This window comes from Camelus ferus, chromosome 19 (assembly GCF_009834535.1).
Source record: "Camelus ferus isolate YT-003-E chromosome 19, BCGSAC_Cfer_1.0, whole genome shotgun sequence".
NCBI lineage: Eukaryota > Metazoa > Chordata > Mammalia > Artiodactyla > Camelidae > Camelus > Camelus ferus.
In genome coordinates, this window is record NC_045714.1 from 12,379,272 (window position 1) to 12,403,971 (window position 24,700).

Genomic DNA, 24,700 nt, shown 5'->3' on the forward strand with positions numbered 1-24,700 from the left:
CCGAGGGCACCAGAGGCTGCTGTTTTCCAAACGCAGCAGGAGGTCCTTAGGGAGCAGACAGGTGTCACCTGTAGGAGCAGGTTCCCAGGACTGGCCCATCACTGGCTGCCACTTGTTCCCCAAAAGCACGTGGTATATGGACTTGCTGGCTTGTCTGACTGTCTCCATCTCTGTCACTTCCATGACAGTTGCCGGAGGTATCAGGGCCAGGACAGGGGCCTGTGGAGAAGCAAGAGCAAGGATGACAGCAGCCAGGCAGACACTTTTAGGTGTTCGAGCACCACATCCTTGGTCCTTGGGTGTAAGTTCTCAGCGAGGCGCCAGGAGGAGGATGAGCTGGGAAAAAGCAGCGTGGCAGGGAACCTCACAGACCCACAAGGGAGCCCAGCTTGGTGAACATGCCTTGTTCTGGTCGGATTATAAACTTCACACGTGCCTGGACTAGCCCCGCCGGGCAGGGCCTGTGAACTTGAGCACAGGAGAATCTTCAGCTCCTTTCCTTCTGGTTGTCAAATACCTGCTGGGCCCTTGCTGGACCCACCTGGGCTGTGTTTTAGGGCCTCGGGAGGCAGTTATCCAGACCACACTTGGTCTCTGCTCTCATGATCAAAAAGCCAAGATGGACATTAAACTAATATACACAAAACCAGTAGCTAATTACACACTGCCTTGAAGACTATGTGGAAAAAAATAACAGGAAATCTAACTGGTGGGTGTGGAGGACCAGACCGTGTGGATTGAGTAGGAGTTCACCAGGGAAAAGTGTTGCCTCCAGAGGGATTGACAGGAAAGGCAGCCCTGTTGGTGGGAGAGAGCTTGATGAATGAGAAGCAGAAAGAGACAGACCGACAGAAGTGGAACAGAGTGAGGCGGGGCATGGCGTGAGATCAGCAGAGACCCGGACTCAGGGCTCATGGTTGGAGTTTGTGTTTCATCCTAGAAGCCACTATGACATGAAGCAGGAAAGTGATGCAAGGCCCTGTTTGCCTGGGGAGGTGGGCAGGGGCAGGATTCGTGGGAAGCAGGGAGGAGGATGCAGAGTTGGGCGAGGACAGTGATCCTGGCCTGGAGCTGGGGGTCAGCGGTAGGAGTGGAAGTAAAGGCTCAGATCAGGAACTGTTCCTTTTCCCCCTTTTTATTCCTGGCGTGTCCAGTCATGCTTTTCCCCTGAAGACATTTCCAGAGGGGTAACACGTAAGGCCAGAGTGGGCAAGTGGCAGCCCCTGGACCCAATCCTCTTGCCACTGGTGTTTATAAATAAAGTTTTATTTAAATACAGCCACACCCACTGAGTTACATGTCATCCGCTGCTGCCTTCATGCTGTGGCAGCAGAGCTGGGTTGTCGGGCAGTGGTTGTGCGGCCCTCGAAGCCTAAGATACTTACCGCAGAAGCCCAAGGAACTGACTGTGTGGCCCTTTACGGAAAACGCTGGCCCGTCCCTGACCTAAGCAAAGTGAACATGGGACACATTTTCTAGATACACATCTGTTGGCTCAGAATCTTCCCAGCCTTTGAAACGTGTTTAATTCCTGTGAAAAATGCAAAAGTGTGCATATTTTTAAAAAATTAACGTTTGGAGGTCCTTAAGCGTTGGCTGACATTATTTAAGAATCTCCTCTTACAGTTGAAGTTTAAAAAGTCAGAGATGGAACCTGAGCTTTGAAGCTGTTGCACAATATTGTTCGTCTAAATTTATCCTGCGATGCTGAAGTCTCCCAGGGCATCATTTCAGTGTTTATCTTCCCTCAGAAACGCTCATCTTTCTCCACTCTGTAAAAATAGGATCTCTGAGAGGGTGTCTCTAAAACCAGCTTTTTGTCTTTGCCCAAGTCTCTGGGCTTCTTGCAAAGTCATTTTTGTGAGAGCTGGCTTGTGTGCAGACATAGAGCACCCTCCTGAGCCCAGGACAACACTCGGTTTTCTAGAAACCACTTTCTTCCTCCCCTGACCCCCGCCATCTTCATGTTTCCACTCTTGGGTCTAAACTCCATGCAGCATTTTTTAGATCTACTTGATTTACAGATCTGAGCTGATTTCACGTGGAGAATTGGCCATATGTCTGGCAGACACCAGCCACCATTGGCAGAATTATGGGGTTGATGCTGAACAGATGGGCTTTATAGTTAGATGTGCTGTTTTTTCCACAGTACATAGGAGGGGAAAAGAAGCCTCTTCATAATGTCTTGATTTTTCCACTGGTGTCAGAGGCATAAATGATGCCCATTTATCTGGTCTTAATTTCAGCATCGTTGCTGGTTAGGGGGCCTTAGACAGCTGGAAAGGGAGAGGGGAATTGGGAAAATTTCAGGCCCAACCTCTGCTAAGATCTTAGAGAATCCTGTTGCCTTGGGAATACAGATATTGGGGGAAAGACTTTTCTGTTCCGGAAATAAGTTGTCACTCACACTCCTTAGCAGGAGTAATTCAAACTGGTTAATCTCAGGCTTCTTGCTCAAACTCCACTGGACAGCTTCTGTGTGGTTACTGTTGTCTGGACAGCAAGGTGTAAACAGGCATTTGCTGATCCATCTGTTTAGGAAGAGCCGGCCAGGCAGCCGAACCTGATTGCTCACTGCAGGACTTCTCAGAGCCTTTACTCTGATGGTCTGTGGCGGGGCTCTTCAGGGAAGGCCTTCTGTGTAGAGTGTTTTCCCAGGTGTCTTTATTCACAAAGCATCGCCCACGCTGGGGTTCCATGGGACACACTTTGGGAAACACTGGTTTCATGCCCAGACGGTGAACTTCAGGTCTGAGACCCCGGGCTCTGACGCCTGACCTGCCCCTTACCAGCTGTGTGATTTTCCATGTGGGGCCCCCCCATAGCCTCCCCCTCCTAAATGTCAGATGGAGTTGACAATATGACCCCCACCTCCTGGGATGGTCTTCTTGGGCAAAGGACCCAGAAGAATTCGGTGGCCTCCCCACGAGCATTCAGAGGTACATTCCCTTACGATTAAGTGTTCGTTTGAGTCCTGGTGTCCCAGGGGCCCGTTACTCACGCTGACGCTCAGCCAGCCTCTTGTATTTCCTTCTGTGTGTTCCTTGGCACCTCAGCTAATGAGGAGGGAGGGGAAGGTGGCAGCTGGGAGAAGCGACGGGCCAGCATGAGGCTGGGGAGTTGCTTAAGGGTTACAGTTACCTCCTGCAGTCAAGGGGCACAGAGGCGGCTTGGGTCATGGTCAGTAACCACGGGCCTGCATTTTGATTGCACTGTAGTGTTTGTATCATGGAATCAGTCTCTTTTATTCATTCATGCATTCCTTCCTCCCTTCATTCATTCACTCCTGTGCCTGGCGCTGGGCGAAGCGCCCAAGGAGGAGGGAGAGCCCGCTGCCGGTTCTCTGTTTCCTCCACACTGTAAAGGCAGCAGTCTTCCCATCACAGGGGCCGTCACTGTTCACAGGTCCTGATGAATACGCTCGCAGGGCTGTAGGAAAAGTCTGCAGGGCTGCTGGGAAGAGAGCTGCAGGCCTTTAGAATTCTTCCCCGCTCCCTTCTAAATAAATTCAGCCTTCCTCCTCCTTTCCTGCCTCCCCTGCCCCACTGAGCAGCCACCTCCTTCCTCTGTTCTGAGCAGTGTGACGCTGGGGCGTGGTCTCACTTCTTCCTGGAAGCTGTTCACGTGTGACCCTAGTTCTGCTTGTGTCCATCAGTCCTCCCCAAATATCCAGCTCTTCAGTCATTCCTCTAGAATTTTCCAGGAGGCATGGAGAAGGTCAAACCCAGCATTCTTTCACATCTGCAAGACTTTAAGTCCATTTTGTAAACTTGGTTTTAGAGGTGCAGACCCATCCAGGTGGTGGGTTGATTAAGACACCCAGCGGTTTCTTAGTCGAAGGCCGTCCAGCCACACCTCTTGCAGCCTGGACACAAGCTGCTGGCCTTTGACCCTGCATGCCATGATTCTAGTATCTTGCTTTAAGGAGCCTCTCTGTCCCAGCTCCGTTCCCCCAGGTCGTCCCTTTTCCGGATAACAATCCTGTGACCTGGGATAACCGTTTCACGTGTCTGCTTCCATTTTCCTCCTTACACTGTGGGTGACGGAGGTAAGGATCCACCTTCCAGGGTCCTGGTGGGAATGAGCTGATTCGTGTCAGGTGCTCAGGACCCGGCTTGTCACCCAGCAAGTGCCCAGCGGGTGCTGTGGCTGCTGGCGACGGTGATGGCAACCAACCTTGGTTTTCTTGGTTTTCCCGTCTGTGTTCCTGGGCCACGCTGGTTGCTCCCTTAGTTCTGCTGAGGACTCGGCCTCAGTGGCATCTCTGGATTCCTCTCTCCCCTCTCTGCCGGCCCCACGCCCCGGCCCTGCCTGTCCGCTCTCAGTGGGTCTCCTGGCCTTCAGACTCGTTCCCCAGCCGTCTGCCGCCCACGCTGATGTTCTCTGCAGCTTTTCCACAGTGCCAGTCTCGTACCAGGTCCCCCAGTGAGTCCCGTGCCCTCAAGGCTCCTGTCACAGCCACACACAGCTCCTCTTGGCTGGACTCCAGCCTGTCCTCCATCCCCTCCATCCAGAAATCAAGAGCTCCAGCCTAAGGGTCTTAAGTTCAAGTACACAGACCCATGCCAGCAAATCAGGAACACTAAGGACAGCACAGCACTGCTCTTTTCTCATTTATCAATATATTTATTGATACATCAATAATAAAGATTCTTTTATGACTTTGAGATCATCTTTCCTATTTATAGTCAGTGGTGATGATAATGATCACTTTGTGTCTGTGTATCTGTGCATGTATGTTGGTCATTAGTTGGCACCACAGAAAGTTGGAGTCTCTATGTGGATCTCAGTTTTATATGTGGAATATGTGGACGTTACATTTTACAGGGCTTCTGAACCTTAGAGACAGGGGACATCAGATCTTGTTTCCCTGCTTGCTTTTTATCCACCAAACATCACATACGATCATGCTTTTAAGGGTTTTCACCTTATATTCAACTCCTATTCAACCTCCAAAACCTGAATCCAAATTGCCCCCACCCTTCGTAGCCTTTCCAGAGATTTCCCACTCCAGGCGGGAAGAACTGCGCCCTCTGCAGTTGTAATTCTCTGTCTTGGTGATTCCACAAACCTTGGTTTTCTCTGTGGTCAGTGACCCCACCGGGGCAGAGGAGGGCCCAGCACCTCTTTGTTCTGCTTCACACACCCGGCATGGTGCTTTGCTTATAGAAGATGGTGACCACATATTGCCCGATGGATTCTTTGGGGGCAGGGAAGGGCTCACTGAGGAAACGGAGGCCATGCTCTGGTGCTCCGTATCCCCGCTCGTTGCCTGCCTCCTCCTTAGCTGACCTCACATTCTGAAGTCATCTTCTGTTTTCTTGCTTGTTTAATTCCTCCTTCATGAGCCGGTGAGCTTCGTGCAGAGTAAGACAGTGTGTCAGTTGCCTTTACTGCTCTGTCTCAAACTCAGAGCAGGGCTCAGCTGATACTTGAGGAGTGAATTTGTGAATAAGTGAATGAATGAATGAAAGAAACAAACAAAAAGTTGTGCTCCGATATTGCCAGATACAGATAGCGCTTGTCTTCCCCGTGAGGCCAGCCACTCAGCACAAGGCCCCTGCTAATCACTGAGTGGGGCTTTTCTTCCGTTGTGTTTTGGGGAAGATGACGGGGAAGGGAACGGAGGCAGGTCAGTAGGCAGAAGACAAGGAAGCAGAAATGCGCGATGCCACTAAGTGGAGGACTTTGGAGTCGGATGGACAGGGGCCGGATCCTGGCTCCTGGGATACAGCACCCCAGACTCACAGGTCAAGCAGGGGTCTATGTGAGCACCTCCTGGGTCCCAGGCGCCAGTAAAGATGCCAGGGACCCTTGATGAACAGGACGGCCACGGTTCCTGTTCTCATAATGCTTACTTTGTTCCAGTGGGAGAGAGAGACAGAAGATAACAGTAAGTAACTCATCTCAGGATGGTATCTGAGAGCGCTCAGAGCTGGGGTGGGAGGGAGTATGGCGAGTCAAGGGGTTGGCCCTGAGCCAGGCATGGGAATGAGCCTGTGATCTCAGTGACCTCATTCAAGACACTGGTGTCCCTCCTGGCCCTGTTCTAGAACTGCCTGACCTGTTGATTTGTGAGAGCCATTGATGGCGGAGGGGGCTGGCGTTGGGCCCGGAGGACAAGTGCACCCAGTCTGCGGTGAGCTTCAGAGGGGACCAGGAGAGGGTTGCAGTTGCCTGTGGGACCAGAGATGGCAGGGGGCAGGCGCCTGCCCCGTCCACCATCCGGGGACCCAGGAGGCGTCCCGCCTGCCCCGTAGCTGCCTGCCGTGCTTCCTTGGCAGATGTGGGGAAGCGCTCTTCATTAATGAACCGCCAGTGCCTCACAGGTGGCAGAGGTGGCCCTGGAACTCAGCACCACGGTGTTACTCAGAGGCTGGAGGGATCTGCTAATGTGTCTGCACCTCTGGGAGTCTTCCCGGAGGTGAGGAGGTCCCCCAGCATCTCCAGACATGCTGCGTGAACTCATGGGCTGGGGATAGAGGGAAGCAGGGGTCCACCCAGCCTCTTCTCTCTGTACGACTCTCACTTGCGCGTGCGCGTGCGCCCACCCGCGTGCACGCCCACCCGCATAGGTGCCCGTAAATCCACATACACGCCCTCCCTCCTGCCCACGTTCACTCCGCCCTTCGGGGGGAGGGGTCACACGGTCCTCAGGGGACCCAGCCCACCTCTTGCTCACTTGGACCCCCGGGCACGCAGTCAGTGACACAGTTATGCCCTTGGGTGGTTTGTAAGCAGTTCCTTCCCTGGATGGTGCATCTCTTCTGAAGCTTCTGTCCTTGGGTTACAAGGTGCCGTCACCCCACCCGGCCCTGGGCCTGAGCCACCTGGGGGCCGGCAGGGAGTAGGGGGCTTCATCCTGTGGGGGCATTGGGGGCACAGCCTTCAGACCTCTGGAGCCTGTCCCCACCTGGGCTTGGGGGGTTCTTTGCTTCTCCCATGACAGCAGGCCCCTGGGGAGTTGCTCAGATGGAGGTGCCTTCCTGCTGGCCACTTCGGATATTTGATAAATGAATAAATCAGGTCATTTGAGCTTAAGAGCTCCCAGTGGCTCCCTGATGAATTCTAAATCAAGTTCCAGCCCCTGCCTGCCTCCCCGGCCTCATCCATGGCCCTCATCTGCTGTGTTCTTCCTCCAAGCCCTTGACCTTGTCTGGGGCCTCCTCCCTGCCCCAGCTCCCATCTACACTGCCGGCTCCCTTTCATCCAGGGGTGCATTTGGAGCATCCTTTCTGCTCCAGTAGGCCCGCTCAGAGCAGCCTTTCTTAACCCTCTGTTGACAGTCAGCCCCTGCGTCCCCCAGCTCCCTGAGCAGGTGCGGGGTTCTGTCCATCCGTCCTCATGTCTGGAAAGATTTCCTTCAGCATATGGGTTCCTGTCTCACGTGTTCTGGACGCCAGGGATTCAGCTGTTAACCAACCCTCAAAGACAGACCTCACCCTCGAATTAGAGACACAGCAGGGAACAGCAAATAATTGTGCAGGTGTATCTGTGTGTGTGTGTACGTGCCAGGATATATACACACACACACACCGGGTGAGAACGTGATGAGGAAGAATCAGGAGAGGGAGGTGGCGGGAGCGATGGGAGAGCAGGCTTGGGATCATAGTATCTTCGCCGGCTGTCCGCCTCCCACAGGTAAACAGAAGCCCCACGAGGGCAGGGTTTTTTTCTGTTCACCTCTGCGTGTTCTCCTGGAGCAATTGCTAGTGTGTGGCTGGTGTCAGTACTTTCCTGTTGAGTGAGTGGATGGATGGATGGATGGATTGATGGGTGGAAGTGGTCCTGTCCGGACTCCCCTTCCTCTGGATTTCCTTGGACACTCACCGGACCTTGCTGGGCTGTGCTTCTGGGGGCGGCCGCCCTTCCTTTGGTGTAAACAAAGGGATGACAGTGCTTCCTTGTTTCCATGCGCATCTCTGGAGAGCAACCTCTTTCTCTTCAAACCGGCCCAGAGGCTTGGGGAGACCTGGCCAGTTCCTTCCCTGTTGTGCCAAAAAGGCCTCCAGGACAGTCAGCTTTCCTGGGCCACGTGACACTGCCAGCTCGACTCCCATCTGGCGTCCGTGGGCGGAGGGAGGAAGGGAGAGGATGGTGACGTGACGTAAACTGCCTCTGGGGGAGAAGGACCGTCTGCATCCCGTGTGCCTGGAGCCTGGAGCTGGGGACCTGGTGACCAGAGGGATCCCTGACCGGTCCTCGGGCTCCCCTCACTCCCTCCCACCCTCACGCTTCCTGGCTCCGACTGGGGGCCGGGCGCCGGGGTTATACACACGAGGTGGGGAGTGCCGTTGGCTTCAGTGCCTCACTGGCTTGCTGAGTCTGCAGGGAGAAGCTCTCACACAGGGCGTCCCTGGGCTGTCCGTCCACGCGGGATTGCCTCGTGGTCCCCCTGGCACCCAGCCCCCAGTGTTCAGTTAACGCTCAGTTAGTAACAGCTAGAGAGGGAGTGGCCACACACGCTGGTGGCCTGGGACGCTCTTGGTTCCTGCCCCATCCACTTGTGTCCTGCTCTGGGTGATGAATCTACCCAGTCACCCTAGAAGCAGCGTAGAGCTACAAGAAGGGTCTCTGGAGGCAGGCTGCCTGAGGTCGGCATTCCCTCGCTCTGACAGAACGGCTCCCTGCCCTGAGCCTCAGTGTGCTCGTCTGTAAGATGGGTATAACAGCATCTCCTGTCGGGGCAGAATACCGCAGCACCTGGCCCAGCTCAGGCAGTGACCCATGTTCACTCTGTGGTAGCTATGTATGGCTGCTGTAATATAAATTATTACCATGAAAACTTCTCCCAGAAGGCACCAGTGCTGGCGTGGCACGTTTATCAGAGCAGCCCTGCAGTTTTAAAACACAGATAATACTCCTTCACGCGGATTAGCATACTGTCGGTAAACTCTGTGCTGTGTGCATCTACCTGTGTTCCCACAGTCTTCTCATCCCTGGATCACCAAGGACGATGATTATCTTTATTTTACAGATGGGGAAACTGAGGCTAAGGGCCTTTGTGTGCGTGCGTGTCTGTTTGCAGGGCATCTTGGCCAGAGTCTGGGCTCAGGTGCCAGCCTCACTCTGGGGGACACTTGCAGGTCTGTGAACTTCCACCCAAGTGACAGAGCGGTTCAGTCTGAGAGCCTGTAGAGGGTGGGTCTTCGCCACCGCTGGAAGAAACGTCCCTCCCCTGTCCCAGGTGATGACGTGAACTCGTGTCTAAGCTGTGCCGTTGAATGGGGGCCTGGGGTCAGCTGATGGAGGCGACACTTGTCCCCTGGGTCTCCAGCATCACTGTTGTGTTAGTTGCATTTTGTTTTCCATTCTAACTAATCTTTCTTAAAAAAAATAGTACATGTTGTATACTATAAAATGGCCTAGGGTGAAGGGCCTCCCTCCCAGGGCCCCAAAAAGCAAGTGATCCCCGGTTCTTGAGGGCCCCACAGACACATGGGGACGGCCCCCTTTTGCACATGGGCGGCATATGCTGTGTGATTTTTGCGTGCTGATTTTTTTACCTTGAGGTTTATCTTGGCTAGTTTTCCCATCTGCACAGACAGATCTGCGTGTTTCTTTTCTGTGTCTCTGCGAGGGTCTCTGAGAGGAAGGACAGTGACTTGACCGGTGCCCTGGGCACGGGCCTGTAGGTTGCTACGAGTCTCTTGCATGACGAGCAGCAGTGCCATGAGCTTCCTTGGACGTCTGTCCTTGCACATCCGAAGAGTGTGCCAGCGTGGCCTAGTTTCCTGGGCAAGGAAAGGGCCCCAGGAGAGCCTCCCTCTGTCCATTCATGGACACGCTCAGTCTGCAGCTGTTCGAGGAGGAGCACGGCCAGGTCTGTGCTGGGGTCCAGGACAGCCGAGCGTCGGGGAGGGACCCAGGAGCCTGGGGTAAGGGACTGAGCCTCGTCTGGGCAGGACAAGGTGGAGACTTGCTGGAGGAGGTCAGAGTCAGCTGAGGTTCCCAGGGCTGGGAGGAGGCTGAGCTGAGCGGGAGGGCAGACTTGAGCAGAGGTCCTGAGGCAGAGAAGGTTCCTTTGTGGACTTGGGTGAGTCTTCAGGTCACTGTGGCCAACACAAAGTGCTGTAAGGGCTTCCGGAGGCTGTAAGAAGGCTGCGGGCGGGAGGGAGACGGTGCGCGCTACCTGTGGGCGCATCCCCACCGGAACCAGCCCCGGAGGGCCTCTGTTGCCTGGAAAACCCTCTTTAGCCCCAGGCATTGGAGGCTCACTGGTGGCCCCGGTGGGGAGGGGAGTCATCTCGGGTCCCCAGGGTATCATCTGGGCTTGGTCATCACTGACCCCTCCCTGGGTTTTCGTCTTCCAGATGAGATGGACCAAACCCCCACAGTGCGCTCCGAATATCTGGTCTCAGGGATTCGAACTCCCCCCGTGAGGAGGAACAGCAAACTGGCCACCCTGGGCAGGATCTTCAAACCCTGGAAATGGAGGAAAAAGAAAAATGAAAAACTGAAGCAGACGACATCCGGTGAGCACTGGGGAGAGGGGACCTGGTGTCACTGTCACTGCACTTTCTGTTGCTGATGTGGGGAGGGGTGGGCTGTGCTCTGTGGCCTCTGATGGCCGGGAGCTGTTCAGCCTCCTCCAGGTCACCTCTCTCCCCTGGCCCTTCCAGGTCCCTGCCTGGAACCCACTTACCACCCAGAGCCTAAGGGGCACCCAGGTCACCGTCGACCTAGTTAAAAAAGCAGACTCTGGAGTCAGTGCGGGGCCAGGCTGGGACCGAGACCCTGCCAGCCACACTCTCCCTGCTGACCACACTCGGGGAGGAAGCACCAGCCCCCCTGCACCCAGACCCTCACTTTGACAACCCTGGGGTCTGGGTTCCACCGTCCCCGAGAGCCCCCTTGGGTGATTCAGAGGGTCAAGACCCTCAGCTCGGCCTCTCGATACCTTGAGGTCTTCATTTGGAAGACGGCTCTGAAACTTTTCTTGAAGAGGCTTCCCCCCGAGGGACCCCCGCCCCGGCGCCCTCCCGCTGAAGGACCTGGAAGCTCCCCCAACTCACCCGCAGCCGCATCCTTACACCCTGCCCGTCCCAGCTCTGTGGGAAGTGGGGTTATGGCCGGTTGTACCGCTGCCCCTGCCCCTCGAAATCTACACCAGGAACTCTGGCCACGAGACAGATCCACGGGGTGTGGTAACAACAGCACAACTGACTGTAAGAGTCACAACAACACAGCCCATTTCTAACCAACTAAATACTCCGAACCACCCCCACCGCCAGCACCCTGACCTGATGACCACTGTCCTGCCCATCTCAGAGACAGGAAACGGGCTCTGAGGCAGCCGCTCCTGGGCTCAGGCAGCAGCGGGCTGTGGGCTGGAGTTTGAGCCCTAGCAGCTGTGCTCAGATCTGGCTCCCAGAGGACAGGACGCCCTGGATGTCCTTGGTAAAGGAGGGGGTCAGTGCCCTGAGAAGCAAACCCACGGGGAGACAGCATCTCAGCTCCCACAAGCCTCGCCACTGAGTTGCACGCCTGTTAGGTGCGGCTGGAGACAATTAGCAAGGATGCTGCTCATGTGGAATGAGTTCTGGGCCTCGGGGACCCACCTGGTAAGTGCCCGTCTCGGGCTGCGGCCTCAGGTGGTCCCCGGGGTCCCCGTTTCCGTCCCAGCCTTGAAGCAGGGCAGACTCAGGGCTTAGAGGATGACGGAGGCAAAACCGGCGGGGGCGGGGGAGGGGCTGCTGGCAGCAGCGGGGGGTCCTCCACTCACCGTTTTTACACATTTTACAACATGACTGAACTATCCGAGAAGCTGACAAATTCTCCTGTCGTGGGTGAAAGCAGAACAAACACTGGTTTTCAGTGAATCTTGTGAGCCTCCCGGGTGCTGTGCCAAGGACAAAGCAGACCAGGGACCTGGGCCCTGCCCGCTTACAGCTTTCCGCCAAGCAGGGAGTCCGGCAACGGGCAAGTGAGTGAGGGAACAAGCAGGGAGACAGGACTCTGGCAGGCCAGCCGCGGGGGAGCTGAGCGGGTGCTGGGGAGGAGGTGGGCGGGGTGAGTGTTGCTTTGGGTCAGTTGTTCGGGGTTGGGGGCAGAAAAGACCCAGGTGTGGAGGTGATGCTGAGCTGAGACAAAACTGACCCCCTTGAGAAAAGCAGGGGAAAGCGTCTAAGCAGTGGAAACAGCCGTGCAAACACGCTGAGCTGGGGAAGGCCCTCCTGTGCATCAGTGAAAGGCTCGGGGGGCCAGAGCAAGGTGCCCTCTGTGCCCTCAGGGAGGGCCCCTGACGCTCTCTGGGCCACAGGGTTGGAGGGTGAGCTGCGTGCTCTCGGGAGCCCATGCCGCTGGCCCACTTGGCGCTGCACGGTGGGGAGCGACCTGTGAGTCCATTAGGGTGCTGTGGGGACCCTTCAGGTTAACAGCTGTGACACCCCCACCCCTGGACGTTTTATCAGGCACCTGGAAATCTGGACGCAGCACCGCATTTGGTTTATTTACTCTAAACCATTCTTTCCCCGCTTAAGGGTGGGATGTTATTTATCTCAGCATATCAAATCCCCAATTTCACAGGCATCGTTGGTTGGGATGAGATGAAGTAAGAATAAAGATGATACAGAGGAAAAAGAACAGGTACAAACAGTGGTTTGGGCAGAGCTCATCAGAGGAGCCTCCGGTGGGACAGCAGTGCAGGGGACTGGTCTGAGAGCAGACGTAAAGGGCGGTCAGGGTGTATTCAGAGAAGGGTAGCAGGAACCACAGAGAAGCACCTCAGGGTGGCGGGGGCAGAGAGAGGATCTGATCTGGTCAGTGAAGAGTACTCGGCGGCAGGCAGGAACCAGTGGTGGGAGGCAACTTAGAGAAGGGGGTGATGCCGGGCATCACTTCTCAGGGGAGCCAGGGGAGGCACCGCCTTAGCACTCATGCTTCCCTTCGGCCGTGCTTCCCGCCTGCTCAGCAGATTGCAGAGTGGGGGAGCGCAGGATTCCTGAACCGCACCCCCGACCTGGTGGCCCCCTCACCCACGGTCACCTGCGGCCTTGCTGCTCTCTTCCCAAACTGGAGGTGGCATTGCCCGGGCTCCGAGAGGGCCCCTCGACGCCTCTGCCTGTGACTCACCTGAATGTTTGTGTGTCGTGCAGCCTTGGAGAAGAAGATGGCCGGCCGGCAAGGTCGGGAGGACCTCATCAAGAAGGGGCTGCTGGAGATGATGGAGCAGGGTAAGTGGGCTGCCCCAGCTCTGGCCAGGCTGGGGTGGAAATCGGAGGAGCCCAGTGTCCAGGTGTGGCAGCCGGACCCGAGTGAGGCCTTCCCGGTTCGAGAAATTCTCGAGTGGCTCAGCCTCCAAGCCTGTGAGGAGCCACCAGGGAGTCTGAGAGTCAGTAACTCCCGGGGCGAGGAGCCAAGAGCAGCCACCTGCCCTGGGGACCGTGGGGTCGCTTCCCGCCTGCACTGGGTGTGCATTAAGCGAGTGGGTGGTCCTGATCCCTCTGAAGTGGGCGCAGTGCATTGGTGATTTTCCCTGCTTATATGTTAACCCTTGACTTGGGCCAGCTGTCCATGCCCTGCTGCCACCTAGCGCCGCCGCTGCCGCCTGTCGCGCTGCAGTTACCAGCCGGCTGCTGTCCCGGGCCTTCTCCTCGCCTGGGCCCTTGTCCTCCCAGGATCCTCAGGACTGGGTGTGGGGCTGGCCCGTGCTCCCAGGTGAGGAGTGTGCGGGCCGGGAGGTGGCCTCCCAGGTCATGCAGCTGGAGGGCCCGGACGCCGGGTGCTGTTCAGACTCAGGACCAGAGATCTTGGCGCCGCCGTGTCTGAGTGGCCGCCTTTGTTTGCGTCTTTGAGAAGCAGCATTTGTATCGTTAGCGCACTGATTTACAGGATCCTCGAGTCCCCCCATTTTCCTCTCATGATGGCATGAGGGACAGGCCTTGGGTCCGGACGCTGACCCTTCACGCTTTCTGATTCTCTGAGACCCTAAAGCTTGGGGTGGGGCGGGGTCGGGGTGGGGTTCAGAAAATCTCACTGCCGCTTACCCATGTCTCTGGAGCTGAACCGCGTCTTGCCTCCTGGTCGCAGGAACCTGGCTTCGCAGATGCAGGTCCCCGAGGATACGTGAATAAGTGGAATTCCTACCTCCCTTTTAGCCTTAAAACACCACTAGCGGCTTTGTAATTTGGCCCAGGCTTCAGGAATTAGCCAAGGAGCCCACGGAGTCAGTGAGCCCAGCCTTCTAACCTGCTGAGTCTGCCACGGCCTTTGTAGTCATTCCTCGGTAGATTCAAAGAGAAAAGTCATTCAGTGATGCTATTTTCGGGGCCAACCTGCATGGGAAGTGGCTTAGCGCTAATTATCAAACTTTGCTTGTAATAAAAAGCTTGGTATCAGGTCCTGTGCCTTTCAGACGTTGAACATTCTAGTCTGACTCAGATTTGGAGGAATGTCGTGGTTGAGATGGAAATTGAGACTGTTTTCATTTGGATGAGACCAGAAAAGCTCCTAACTCCGGCCTTTTGACTATGTTTCCAACAAACCTTACTTTAAATCCTGGGGAAGGAGGAGGGAAATAGAAACGCTGTGAAGCTCTGTTTATCATATTTTAAAAAATGCTGTCGTTGTTGAGGGAAGAGTAAATAAAAGAAATGAATTTGACTCCCACGTCAAAATGAAGCGACAGGCGAACCACTAAAGGGGCAAACTTCCGGCAGAACGCGGTTTGCCTCTCCTGAACTGAATCTCTGTAAGATAATTTTGTCCGATGGCCTGAGTGCAGGGAGCCAGCAGCCAAGCTGACAGGGTGGCCGAGCTGCTGGGCGGCCGGCTCCCCTGGCCCCCACGGGCCCGACGGAGAGGTCCCACACCAGCCAGCCTGCAGTATTGCTTTATATCAGGTCAGTCAACCTTTTCTGGAGTCAGACAGTAAGTGCTTTCAGCTTTGAGGGCCACACTCAACTTTGTTCTTGTCAGGTGAAGCAGCCACAGACGCTGCATAAAGGAATGGGAGTGGCTGGGTCCCAGCAACACTGTATTCAGGGACATAGAAATTTGAATTTCTTGCAACTGTTGTGTGTCATGCATTGTTATTTTTCTTTGGATTTTTTTCAACCATTTAAAGAGGCAAAATTCCCTCGGAGCTCGGGGCTCTGTGGAGCAGGTGGTGGGCTGGGTGTGGTCCCCAGGGTGGAGACTGCCACCCCGACTTCTGATCTCTCTTTCTCTCTTGCTAAGTGCTTGTGGCCCCGGATCTGGAGGGGCCTGAAACACAGCCTGTCTCCTCAAGAACTGACAAGGCGCTCATTAACTGATTTTTATTGAGCACCTCCTGTGTGCCAGGGGCTGTATTGGCTGTTGAGGGTACAGGTGAGCAGAATACCTTCCTCCAGGAACCCATAGTCCAGTGGGGTCCTGCAAACAGCTATAAAATGGCAGCTGAGAGGAGTATGGTGCAGGAAAGGCACATGACTGGGGGCCCTGACCTGGTCAGGCGTGCAGGGAGGTGATGTTGGCTTGGGTCCCACCCAAGGCAGCCGGAGTCAGCAGGCTGCTTCTCAGCAATTGCTCTGCATTAGGGTCACCTGGGGAACTCTCCCTTCAAAGGCTCTGGGGGTGGGACCCAGGCATCCGGACTTTATAAACCTCCCCAGCTGCTTCCGCCTTTGGCGCCGCCGAGGTTGAGAAGCAGAGCGACGGGGAAGTGGGCAGCATCTTCCAGCCCCGTGGAGCGGCCCGCACAGGGACCCTGGTGAAGGAGCCAAGAGCAGGTGGGTCGGGTGCAGGGAGTTTAGAAAGCGGGAGAGGGAGAGGGTCTGGGGTCTGACAGGGCCTTGTGTCTTCCCTGCCTCTCCCTCCAACACAGACAGGGCCAGGAAAATCAGGCTCCCCAGGAAGCGGCTGGGTGACAAGGAACCTCCGTGGCCGTGGGGCCCCGGGGCAGCCACAGGACGAGGGGGCTGAGTCTGCAGTGAGCCTGCCCAGGGCGTCGCTGCGGGGGGCGGTGGGGGGCTTGTTAGAAGGAGGGCAGCAGGGGTTCCCCCGGAAAGGGATGGGTCAGGGAGAGGGGGCAGGGATGTGGGTTCACCACCTACTCGTAAACCTTAGACCCTTCACTGTGTGCCTAGTGGACAGAGAGAAGAGATGAAAACATTTGGCCACAGGTCGTCACCCTGGGGTAAAACCTTCCTCGCGCTATTTCTCCCTTGTGCCCTGGCTCAAAAAACGCCTTTTCTCACTGGGCGGGGGTGGGGTGGGGAAACATCTGGTTCTAGGGTGGGCGCTGTCTGTCCCTAATTTGTGCTGGAGTTGGGACCTCAGGTTTCCTGCTGGGTCAGTAGGAATCCGCGGCCTCGGAAGTGGAACCGCCACTGCCGCCCCACCTCCCCCACCCCCGCCCCCGCCCCCGTGAATCAGTCTCCATTGCCACCACCTGCGCCCAGCCAGGCTGGCTGTCTCTGTGGCCAGGAACACTCCCCTGTGGCTGGCTGCCCTTTGCCCCCTCTGAGCCTGGACTTCACACCAGTGGGCGCCTGGGAGGCTGCCTGACAGCGACCGGGGGGGCCCAGAGAGGCCCCCACGGGCTCGGGCCACAGACCCCCCCAGAGCTGCCCGGAGTCCTTAGCAGCCCAGGAACTCTCACTGGAATTTCCTTGCCCAGGCCAAACCCAGGCTGGTTCTCTGCCCTGCACAGGTGTGCACAGGACACCTCTTTGTGTGGAGTTTGCCCACAAAGCAGTGAGGAACGTGGCAGCGTGAACAGGTGGTACACGGGGCCTGCAGGAGAGGCCCACGCGTCCCAGAGACAGGCCTGTGTCCAGGGCACAAATTCGCCTTCATCCTCTCCAGGGGGTGTGTTAGTCTGTGGTAACTGTGAACGTGGGCGTTTCATGTACCACTCCGACCTCTCCTCTGGTTCCCGAAAGTCTGGTCATCTGCCGGACCCAGGAAGGACCCGATCTGTGTGGTTGGGAGATGCGTGAGATGGGACTGACTCTGTGTGGGGGCGCTGACCTTCCCCCTCACTGCGTCTTCACTGCTTTGGCCGGTGATATGTCTGTGACAGGCAAGGGCCGGCTGGCGTCCCAGCCCCTCCACTGGGGCCTCAGTCCAAATGCGATGAGTGAGGACAGAGGCCTGCCTGCTTCTCTGTCCAGACACCACGTGTGCTCCTGAATGACTCCTCCATCCTCCTGGATGTGTCCCCTTGGCCTTGTCTTAAGTTCCTTATGGAATTTCATTCTCCATCACTGGATAGAAGAGAGAGGCAGTTGTTACCCTTGTGCTGTGTTTGGTGACCTGAGAGACGCGAGGTGCCTCTCCTCAGGGCATTTGGCAGTGACAGATCAAGTCTGTCTGGTTTCTGTGGGGCAGGAACGCTGGGGGCAGCTTGTATGTGTGTGTGTGTGTGTCTGCATGTACGCGTGTGCACGCACGTGTGTGTGTGGCGTGTCCCCTCTCACAGTAGCTACTCTGTCTATAGCGGGGGCATCCAGCTTCTGCTCCCTTCTGCTGCCCTCAGAAGGGCCAGGAGGAAGGGCCCAGGGTACAGAGAGAGGACCAGGGGACCAGCTGCCCATGCCCCCCCGCCCCCCCCACCGTTGCTTAGCAACGGCCCTGCCACCGCGGCTATTTTGGGAACTCTAACTTTTCATTGAACGTGATTATGAGCGGAAGCTCTGAGCAGAGCCCAGAAAAGTCCTGCAAGTCCACTAAGCTGGGAAGGCAGGTGGAGGAACCCCAGGACTGTGTGGCGGGGTGCAGCCTTTGCAGAGCCCCGGGGGGTAGGCTGGAGACCTCTGGGCCTTTCAGGCTCAGCATTCTGACCATTTTATGGATGATGGTGATGATGATGGAGGTGCTACTGTCATTAACAAAAGTGATGGTCACCAGCAGCAAATGACTCACCCCTCCTAAGATTCGGTGTCCCCATCTGTGAAGGCAGGTGGCAGTCCCACCTGATAGGGTGGGGCGCTGCGAAGTTCCAGTGAGATGGGGCCGCGGAGCGCCAGGCTGTGTCTCCAGCGGGGCAAACCCTCGGTCAGTGCTGGCGTGCCCCCTCTGTTACTAAGAGCCAGGCAAGCCAGCGGTGGAGACCATCACAGCTGTGTGTCAAGTCTGAGGAAGCCAGTTGTGAGGGAGTGTCTGAGAAGCTGTAGTTCTGAGCTGCGTGACATCCAGTTGTGTCCACTGGTGGGTTCTCTTGGTTTGTGTCTTGGTCTTTTCTTGGTTTGGGGTTGGTTGGAAAATCACAGATCTGCTGGACCTGTTTAGTAAAGCCCCTCGAGCTAAGAATGGTTTTTTAAACTTAAAGGATTTTGGCCAAAATAAAAAATCAAAGAATATGGAGCCTGGACTTTGTGGCAAGTGGCCCAGAAAGTCTAAGATACTGGCTATCAGCTCCTTTCTAGAGAAAGTTGGCCGGGCCCTGGCCTAGACCCCCCAGTCAGGTGACATGGCTACACAGATGGCATCGTCCTGGCCCCAGATCTACAGACTTCTCGCCCACCAACCTTTCTGCCCTCCTCTCGAGGGGATGTGCAGGGGAGGGAAGGTGATGAACGGTGATCATGAGCGCACACCCTTCCCAGGGTCGCCCGTCATGGGTCTGGCCCGAGTCCTGGGCGTGGGGAGGGCCCTGCAAAGGGAGCCTGGAGTTCCCACGTGGGCACAGGAGCCCAGGCCACGTGGCCACACCATCACCCTTGTCATCCTCTTCCTCCTCCTCTTCAACAGCAGTGAGGGTGCTTGCAGGCACACATGGTGTTTGCTTTGTGCCACACACATAATAGACATTAACTCATTGAATCCTCGCACTGACTCCGAGAAGCAAGGAGTTTTAGCCCCATTTTAGAGATGGTAAAATTGAGTCTTGGAGATGTTTCCTGCCTGGGCACAAGAAACTGTACGGGTCACGGTGACACGCTGCTCTGGGGTGGCCTTGATGAACCAGCTGTGGGGACAAGGGATGTGGGCGGGGCGTGTGGGTGCTGCAGGCCTTGGGCTGTGAGCTGTGTCTCAGGAGGGCCATTGTGTCAGCTGGCTGAGTCTCCAGCCAGAGCCTGCCACGCTGTGCTCTTGTGATCTGGACCAGTTATGCTCCTGAGTCCCTTATCAGTACTCTAGGACCCCAGGGGGGTGACCAGTCCATCAAGGGCCAGACCCTTAAAGGCTGAAGCCACCGAGCCCGGGCACGGGGAGGCACCAGCTCCCTCTTTCAGCCCTTCTCTGTCTGCTGTCCTTTACTCTGGGACGGCCAACTGTCTAGACCTAGGACTCCGAGTCCTGCCTCCGTCTGGCTGTGCCCCTGTTCCTGGGCTGGCAATATCACGTGTGGTCAGCTGTGTGCCCACCCCAGGGTTTGAGCCCCTGGGGATAAGGATTGTCTTGTTAATCTCTGCCTTTCCAGGGACGGTGACTGAGAAGCATTTGTGTATTGTGGGACTGATGGTGGGATGGTGGGTGCAGAGGTGAAAGGTTATTTGTAGCCATGATGGTGTCACATAATGACCACCTCAGCAGCGAGCCTTCACCGTCGCCTGTCTGGGTGACCTTGGCTGGCGGGATGGGGGCCGCTCTGCTCTGCTCCCCGCCCCCCACAGCTCACCCCCTACCAGGCTGGCTGGGCGTGTCCTCAGGGTGAGGACCCGGTACTGAAGGAAGAAGCAGGAATATGCAAGCACTTTTTAAGTCTCTGCAGCATCAAACCTGCTCACTTCCCACTGGCCAAAGTGAGCCACGAGGCAGAGGGTCGGGGTCAGGGGCCCCACCAAGGCAGGGATGTGGGGGTGTGCATTGTCCAGTCTCCCACAGGTGTCAAAGTAAGAGCACACAGGCCAGGAGGGGTGTGGCCAGAGGCCAGTGGGTGTGGTGATGCTCGGTGCTGTCTGAGGAGGACAGTGGAGGTGCTTCCCCGGGTGTGTGGGAGCGGTGCAGGGTGCCACCCTGGGGCCCAGGGTGGCATCCTTCCCAGGAAGTCACTTCGCGAGAATGAAAGCAGGTAGGAAGATGGCCACAGCTGACCGCTGAATTTCCTTGCAGACGCTGAGAACAAAGCATGCGGCCCTGATGGAGGCCCCCGAGCTGCACAGAGCGAACCTTCCACACCCAAGCAGGAGCCGCTGACTTCAGAGGAAGCCCAGCCGGGAAGCCCGTCGGCCACTGGGACAGACCAAGCGTCCCCAGATGAGCCGCTGTCCTCGGACACCCATCCGGACGATGCAGGTATTGACTGGACCCTGGCGCTGAGCTGCTCCCATGATGGCCACTGGCCTGGGCGGCAGCTGGGGTTCCTGGCCGGGGCTGGGCTGCCGCTCCGGTAGAAGACTGTCCTCAGAGGCACAGCCATGTCCTGGGCTCTGAGCCCTGTCACGCGGCTCCACCGCATGGTTCCGTTTAAATGTTTCCGATAGCATGTTTCTCCAGTAGCTTCCCAAATCTGGCAGAGCAGTAAATGAAGGTACTTCCAGATGCTCGCAGGTGGTTTCCCGTCTACCTTCCTCCCACAATGTCTTTACTCGTCCCCTTGGAGCTTCTGAACAGGAAAATTCTCTCCAAAGGGGCCAGTTTCCAGACAGAGCATCTTAGCTGCCCCAAGGCAATAGGGCAGGATGGAGGCAGAGGGCCTTCCCAGTGGCCTAAATCCACAGCAGTTTCCTGCTCCTCCAGAGAGTGGCCTCCCTCCCTGGGATGGTGCTTTAGTGTCACATAGTGCCCTGGAGCTGGTGGCACTGGTGACGGTGCTGCCAGCCTGCCCCTCGTGTGGGACAGCCCTGCTCGCCACTTCTCTGCCAGGCGTGCCCAGCACATATCTGAGCCTCTCTCCCCCTCTGTTACGTGGGGAAAGAATGGCCTGTATCGGGGTTATTTGCAGGGTGCGAGGAGCTCAGGGCAGTGTCTGCCACGTTGAGTAATTCGTGGTGGGGATGGTGGGGGCCGTGGTGGTGGTGGTTCTCGTGATTTTAATTGACTGGACCAGGATGGTTGCCAGCTGTGGGAGGGCGGAGGAGAGAGGGAGGAATGGAAGGGAGGGATGGAGAGGAAGAAAAGCATGAACCCATGACGAAGCCCGTGTGCTTTAAAATATCCACCCGCTGCTCGCTCTGACCTGTTAGCTGTGTTTTCATAGAAAGCTTCCAGGAGACCTTGCCGTCAAGGTGGAAGCCCGCTTCCTCGCAAACCTGCAGCTATAAATAGGCCAGGCCAGGCGTGGGGGCTGGGACGTGCACTGGGTCCCCACAGCGTGGGGCTGGGGATCTGGGCGTGTTCCCGGGCCTGCCAGGGCCTCAGTGGCCGGCCTGCCCTCCGGCCTCCCCAGACACCTGCTGAGAGGTCTGCCCTGCTCTGCCCAGAGCTGGCTGTGCCTCTCCAGTTTCACCCCAGTTTGGAGACAGGACAAGAGTTTGGGATCTGAAGATTTGTGGCCCGTGGGACAGTCCTGACCTCTGCTGCAGTGGCCCTCTCGGCCCACCTGTGTCCCCATGTCCCCCAGTGTCTGACTGCAGTCAGGGCAGTGGCTGGTGGGACCCTGGTGGCTGGCTGAGAGCACTTGGCCAGGTCCCCCCTCTGCCGGGCCGCTGGGCCCTACCTCTCGCTGGCACCCCTCCTAGTCCGCCTGCTCCCGTCAGCAGCCCCTCACCTCAGGTGTTCTCTGACCACACACTTGGCTTGGGGATGGGTTCTTAAGACCGGAGTTGGTTTGTTGAGGTCACAGATCTGTTTTGAGGACTTTCTCCTGGGTGGTACATGCTGTGGGGTCCGGGGTTGTGATGGTGATGTGTCCAGGTCCCTCCTCCGGGAGGGAGGGAGGGAGGGAGGTGAGCAAACCTGGTGACACCTTGAGCTGAGTCCATGGCAGCAGGTGCCCGGAGGCTGGAGCAGCCCAGCTGGGGCAGAGGGATGAGCAGGAGCTGTCTGGGTGGAGAGTGAGGGAGACAGCCTCCTGGGCAGGGAGAGGGGCCCTTGTGAAACTGTAAGGGGCCAGGTGTAAATATCGTTGGCTTTGGGGTTAGAAGATCTCACCTCCGCCAGGTCGCGCAGAGGATGCACATGGGAGAGGGACTGGCCGGGTGTCAGCAAACTGTTTACCAACAGCCAGACGCTGGGTTTTGGTTGGCTGTGGGTGGCCTGGGAGCAGGAAAGACTGCGAGATTTTGGCAGGGTGGTAGGTTTATAGATGAGGTCAGAGCTGGGGTAGGATGGGGATATGAAAGGGCTGGGCCAGGTGTAAATATCGTCGGCTTTGGGGTTAGAAGATCTCACCTCCACCAGGTCGCGCAGAGGATGCACATGGGAGAGGGACTGGCCAGGTGTCAGCAAACTTTGTTTACCAACAGCCAGACGCTGGGTTTTGGTTGGCTGTGGGTGGCCTGGGAGCAGGAAAGACTGCGAGATTTTGGCAGGGTGGTAGGTTTATAGATGAGGTCAGAGCTGGGGTAGGATGGGGATATGGAAGGGCTGGGCCAGGCCCGGCAGCCCTTCCCTGAGGGCAGCGGGAGCCCCCAGAGGAGGTTGGGGTGACCTGGGGGCTTGTACTGTTGGAGGAGCGCTGGGCCGATGGGCGGGGCAAGGCTGGGCTGTAAGCTATGAGGTTTTGTGAGTGGTGCATGCAAATAGCTTGCAAACATTTTGATAGTGTATTTATTTTCATTCATTAGAGTAAGGGGTCCAAGTTTCTCCTTCAGGGCAGCAATAGTTTCTTAGTAAGTAAATTGAACTAAGAAGCAGGACTTGACTTGAAGTAAAATGAGGCAGGCAGACAGACAGACATATAGACAGCACAGGGCCATGGCCAGTCTCCAAAGCAGTGCCATTAGTGTGTCAGCAGTTAGTGACCTTTGTCATAACGCTGACAGTGACAGAAACTACCATTCGGCCACTGTTCAGGTGCTTCACATATACTCGCTCATTTAACCTCGGAGGCACCCCCAGAGGTCGATGCTGTTGCCCCCTTTTACTCATGATGAAATGGAAGCACACTGGCTAAGTAACCTGTCCAAGGATATAGAGTTAGGGAACTGAGAGCAACGTCTTGGACATCAGGCTGACCTGGGTTTGAGACATGACCGAACTCCCCACCAAGCTGTGTGACCGTGGACAAGTCACTCAACCTCTCTGAATCTGTGTCATCAACTATACATGGGAATCGTGTCGCACCCACCTCTCAGGGTTGCTGAAATTCAAACACTTAGCGCAGTCGTAACACACACTGAGTGCTCAGAAAGTGTCTGCTGCTGCTGCCGGGGACTGTCATCCTTATCATCACTTTGGTCACTGTCACTATGGAAAAGCAGCCCTCCATGGGGATACACTAAATCACAGTCCTGGCTGCCTGCAGGTGTCCCCGGAGGCTCTGCCTCTCACAGCACGTGCATTTGGGGACGTGGGCGCCTCTGTGTCTGGCTGTTGAGCTGGGACCCCCCCCCCCCGGGTCTGTTGCGACCCCACAGGCCTGGAATCCTGCGCCAGGAGCTCTGACCACAGCCCCAGGTCCCTGTGAGAGGCCTGGCCTCGAGCAGAGTCCCTGCAGCGAGGGAGCTGGTTGTCATCTAATGCCGACCTTGAGCTCCGTGCTTGACACGCTGCCTAGGCTGAAACATCAGGAGCGTTCACAAAAGCCACAGATGCAGCTGCCTTCTGTTCAGCCATCAAAGTGCAGGCCCACGGGGCCGGTGTTCCCACACGGCCATGGTCACTGGAGCTGAGAAGAGGTCAACGCCTTCCATGGTCTCACCTCTCAGCGTGGCCTGGCCCCTTGGGAGGGCGAGTTTGTGACCCCTGCCACGAAGGTGAAGAGCCCGGTCTTGGGACCCCGCCCCTGTGCCGCGCTGGGAATGACACCCCTCCTTGGCCAGGTGCTAACACCTGGATCGGGGCTGCTGCTCCCATGTGCCTCAGACTGCGGGGCAGGGGCAGAAGGGGTCGTGTCCAACGATCGCAAGTATCTCGAGAAGGAAGCGCTGTCAGAGACTCCGACCATTGTTTTCTTGGGTCCTCGGCTGGGTTTAGTGACTTGGGTTGACTTTGGGCTGTGCGTTCGGGGTGATTCCTGGTTTTGTGTGGGAGGTGCTGCGTCGGCCACAAGCACTGCCTGTAAAAGCCCAGGAGGAGTCGTCATAACGTTAAGCGGGGCACGTTCGGTGTGGCTGCTGGGCGGGGCCGAGCTCTGGCATTTCCGTGGGTGTTCTCATCGAAAGGAAAAGTGGCATTCAGTGAGCACGTTCTGTGTGTGCTGTATTATCTTAGCCCCGTTTTTTTGTTTGTTTGGCTTTAAGATGAGCGAGCAGTGGCCCAGAGAGGTTAGGTCACTTGCCCAAGGCCACAGAGCACATAAGTGGTAAAGCAGGGATTTGGTCCTTAGACTTGCTCTTAACTCTAACACTCTACAGCCTAAACTAGAGCCAAGCTTTGCTCTGCTCTGGAATGTTTTGGAACGTGGGATGTTTCTGCAGTCTAGAAGAGGGTTGGCAAATTGCAGGCTACTGGTCAGCCCCAGCAGCCGCCTCCCAGCTGGTGGCCACACTTCCCCAGTGTCCGGGGGCTGTGCGGGTCCCACCTACACCGGGGACTCGGCTGTTGTTAACTGCTGGGTCCTGAGCTGTGGAGCTTCCTTTCCAGAGTTGGCCAGTCTCCTTGCCGAGGGCCAGATGTCCAAGCTGAGACCAAGGACATGCCGCTGTCCCTGGGATAGAGTGAAACTGCCCACGGCAGCTGTCCCCCCGCCCAGCAGGTCCTCCTCTCAGCAGGTCTCTCTGAGTCT

General features: G+C 56.7%; 1 protein-coding gene across 6 annotated transcripts in view; it reads left to right on the plus strand.

Moving 5' to 3' along the window:
• Nucleotides 1-24,700, plus strand: part of PHACTR3 (phosphatase and actin regulator 3) — a 179,358-nt gene that overhangs the window by 99,921 nt on the left and 54,737 nt on the right. For 5 of the 6 annotated variants that reach the window (XM_032461466.1, XM_032461467.1, XM_032461469.1 and 2 more), the window contains exons 2-4: nucleotides 10,314-10,475; nucleotides 13,098-13,175; nucleotides 19,984-20,166. In XM_032461466.1, the coding sequence (XP_032317357.1) occupies nucleotides 10,314-10,475; nucleotides 13,098-13,175; nucleotides 19,984-20,166 (423 nt within the window). Of the gene's footprint in view, nucleotides 1-9,460; nucleotides 9,824-10,313; nucleotides 10,476-13,097; nucleotides 13,176-19,983; nucleotides 20,167-24,700 lie in introns of those variants that run through there. The other variant, XM_014552931.2, reaches the window with a different exon arrangement.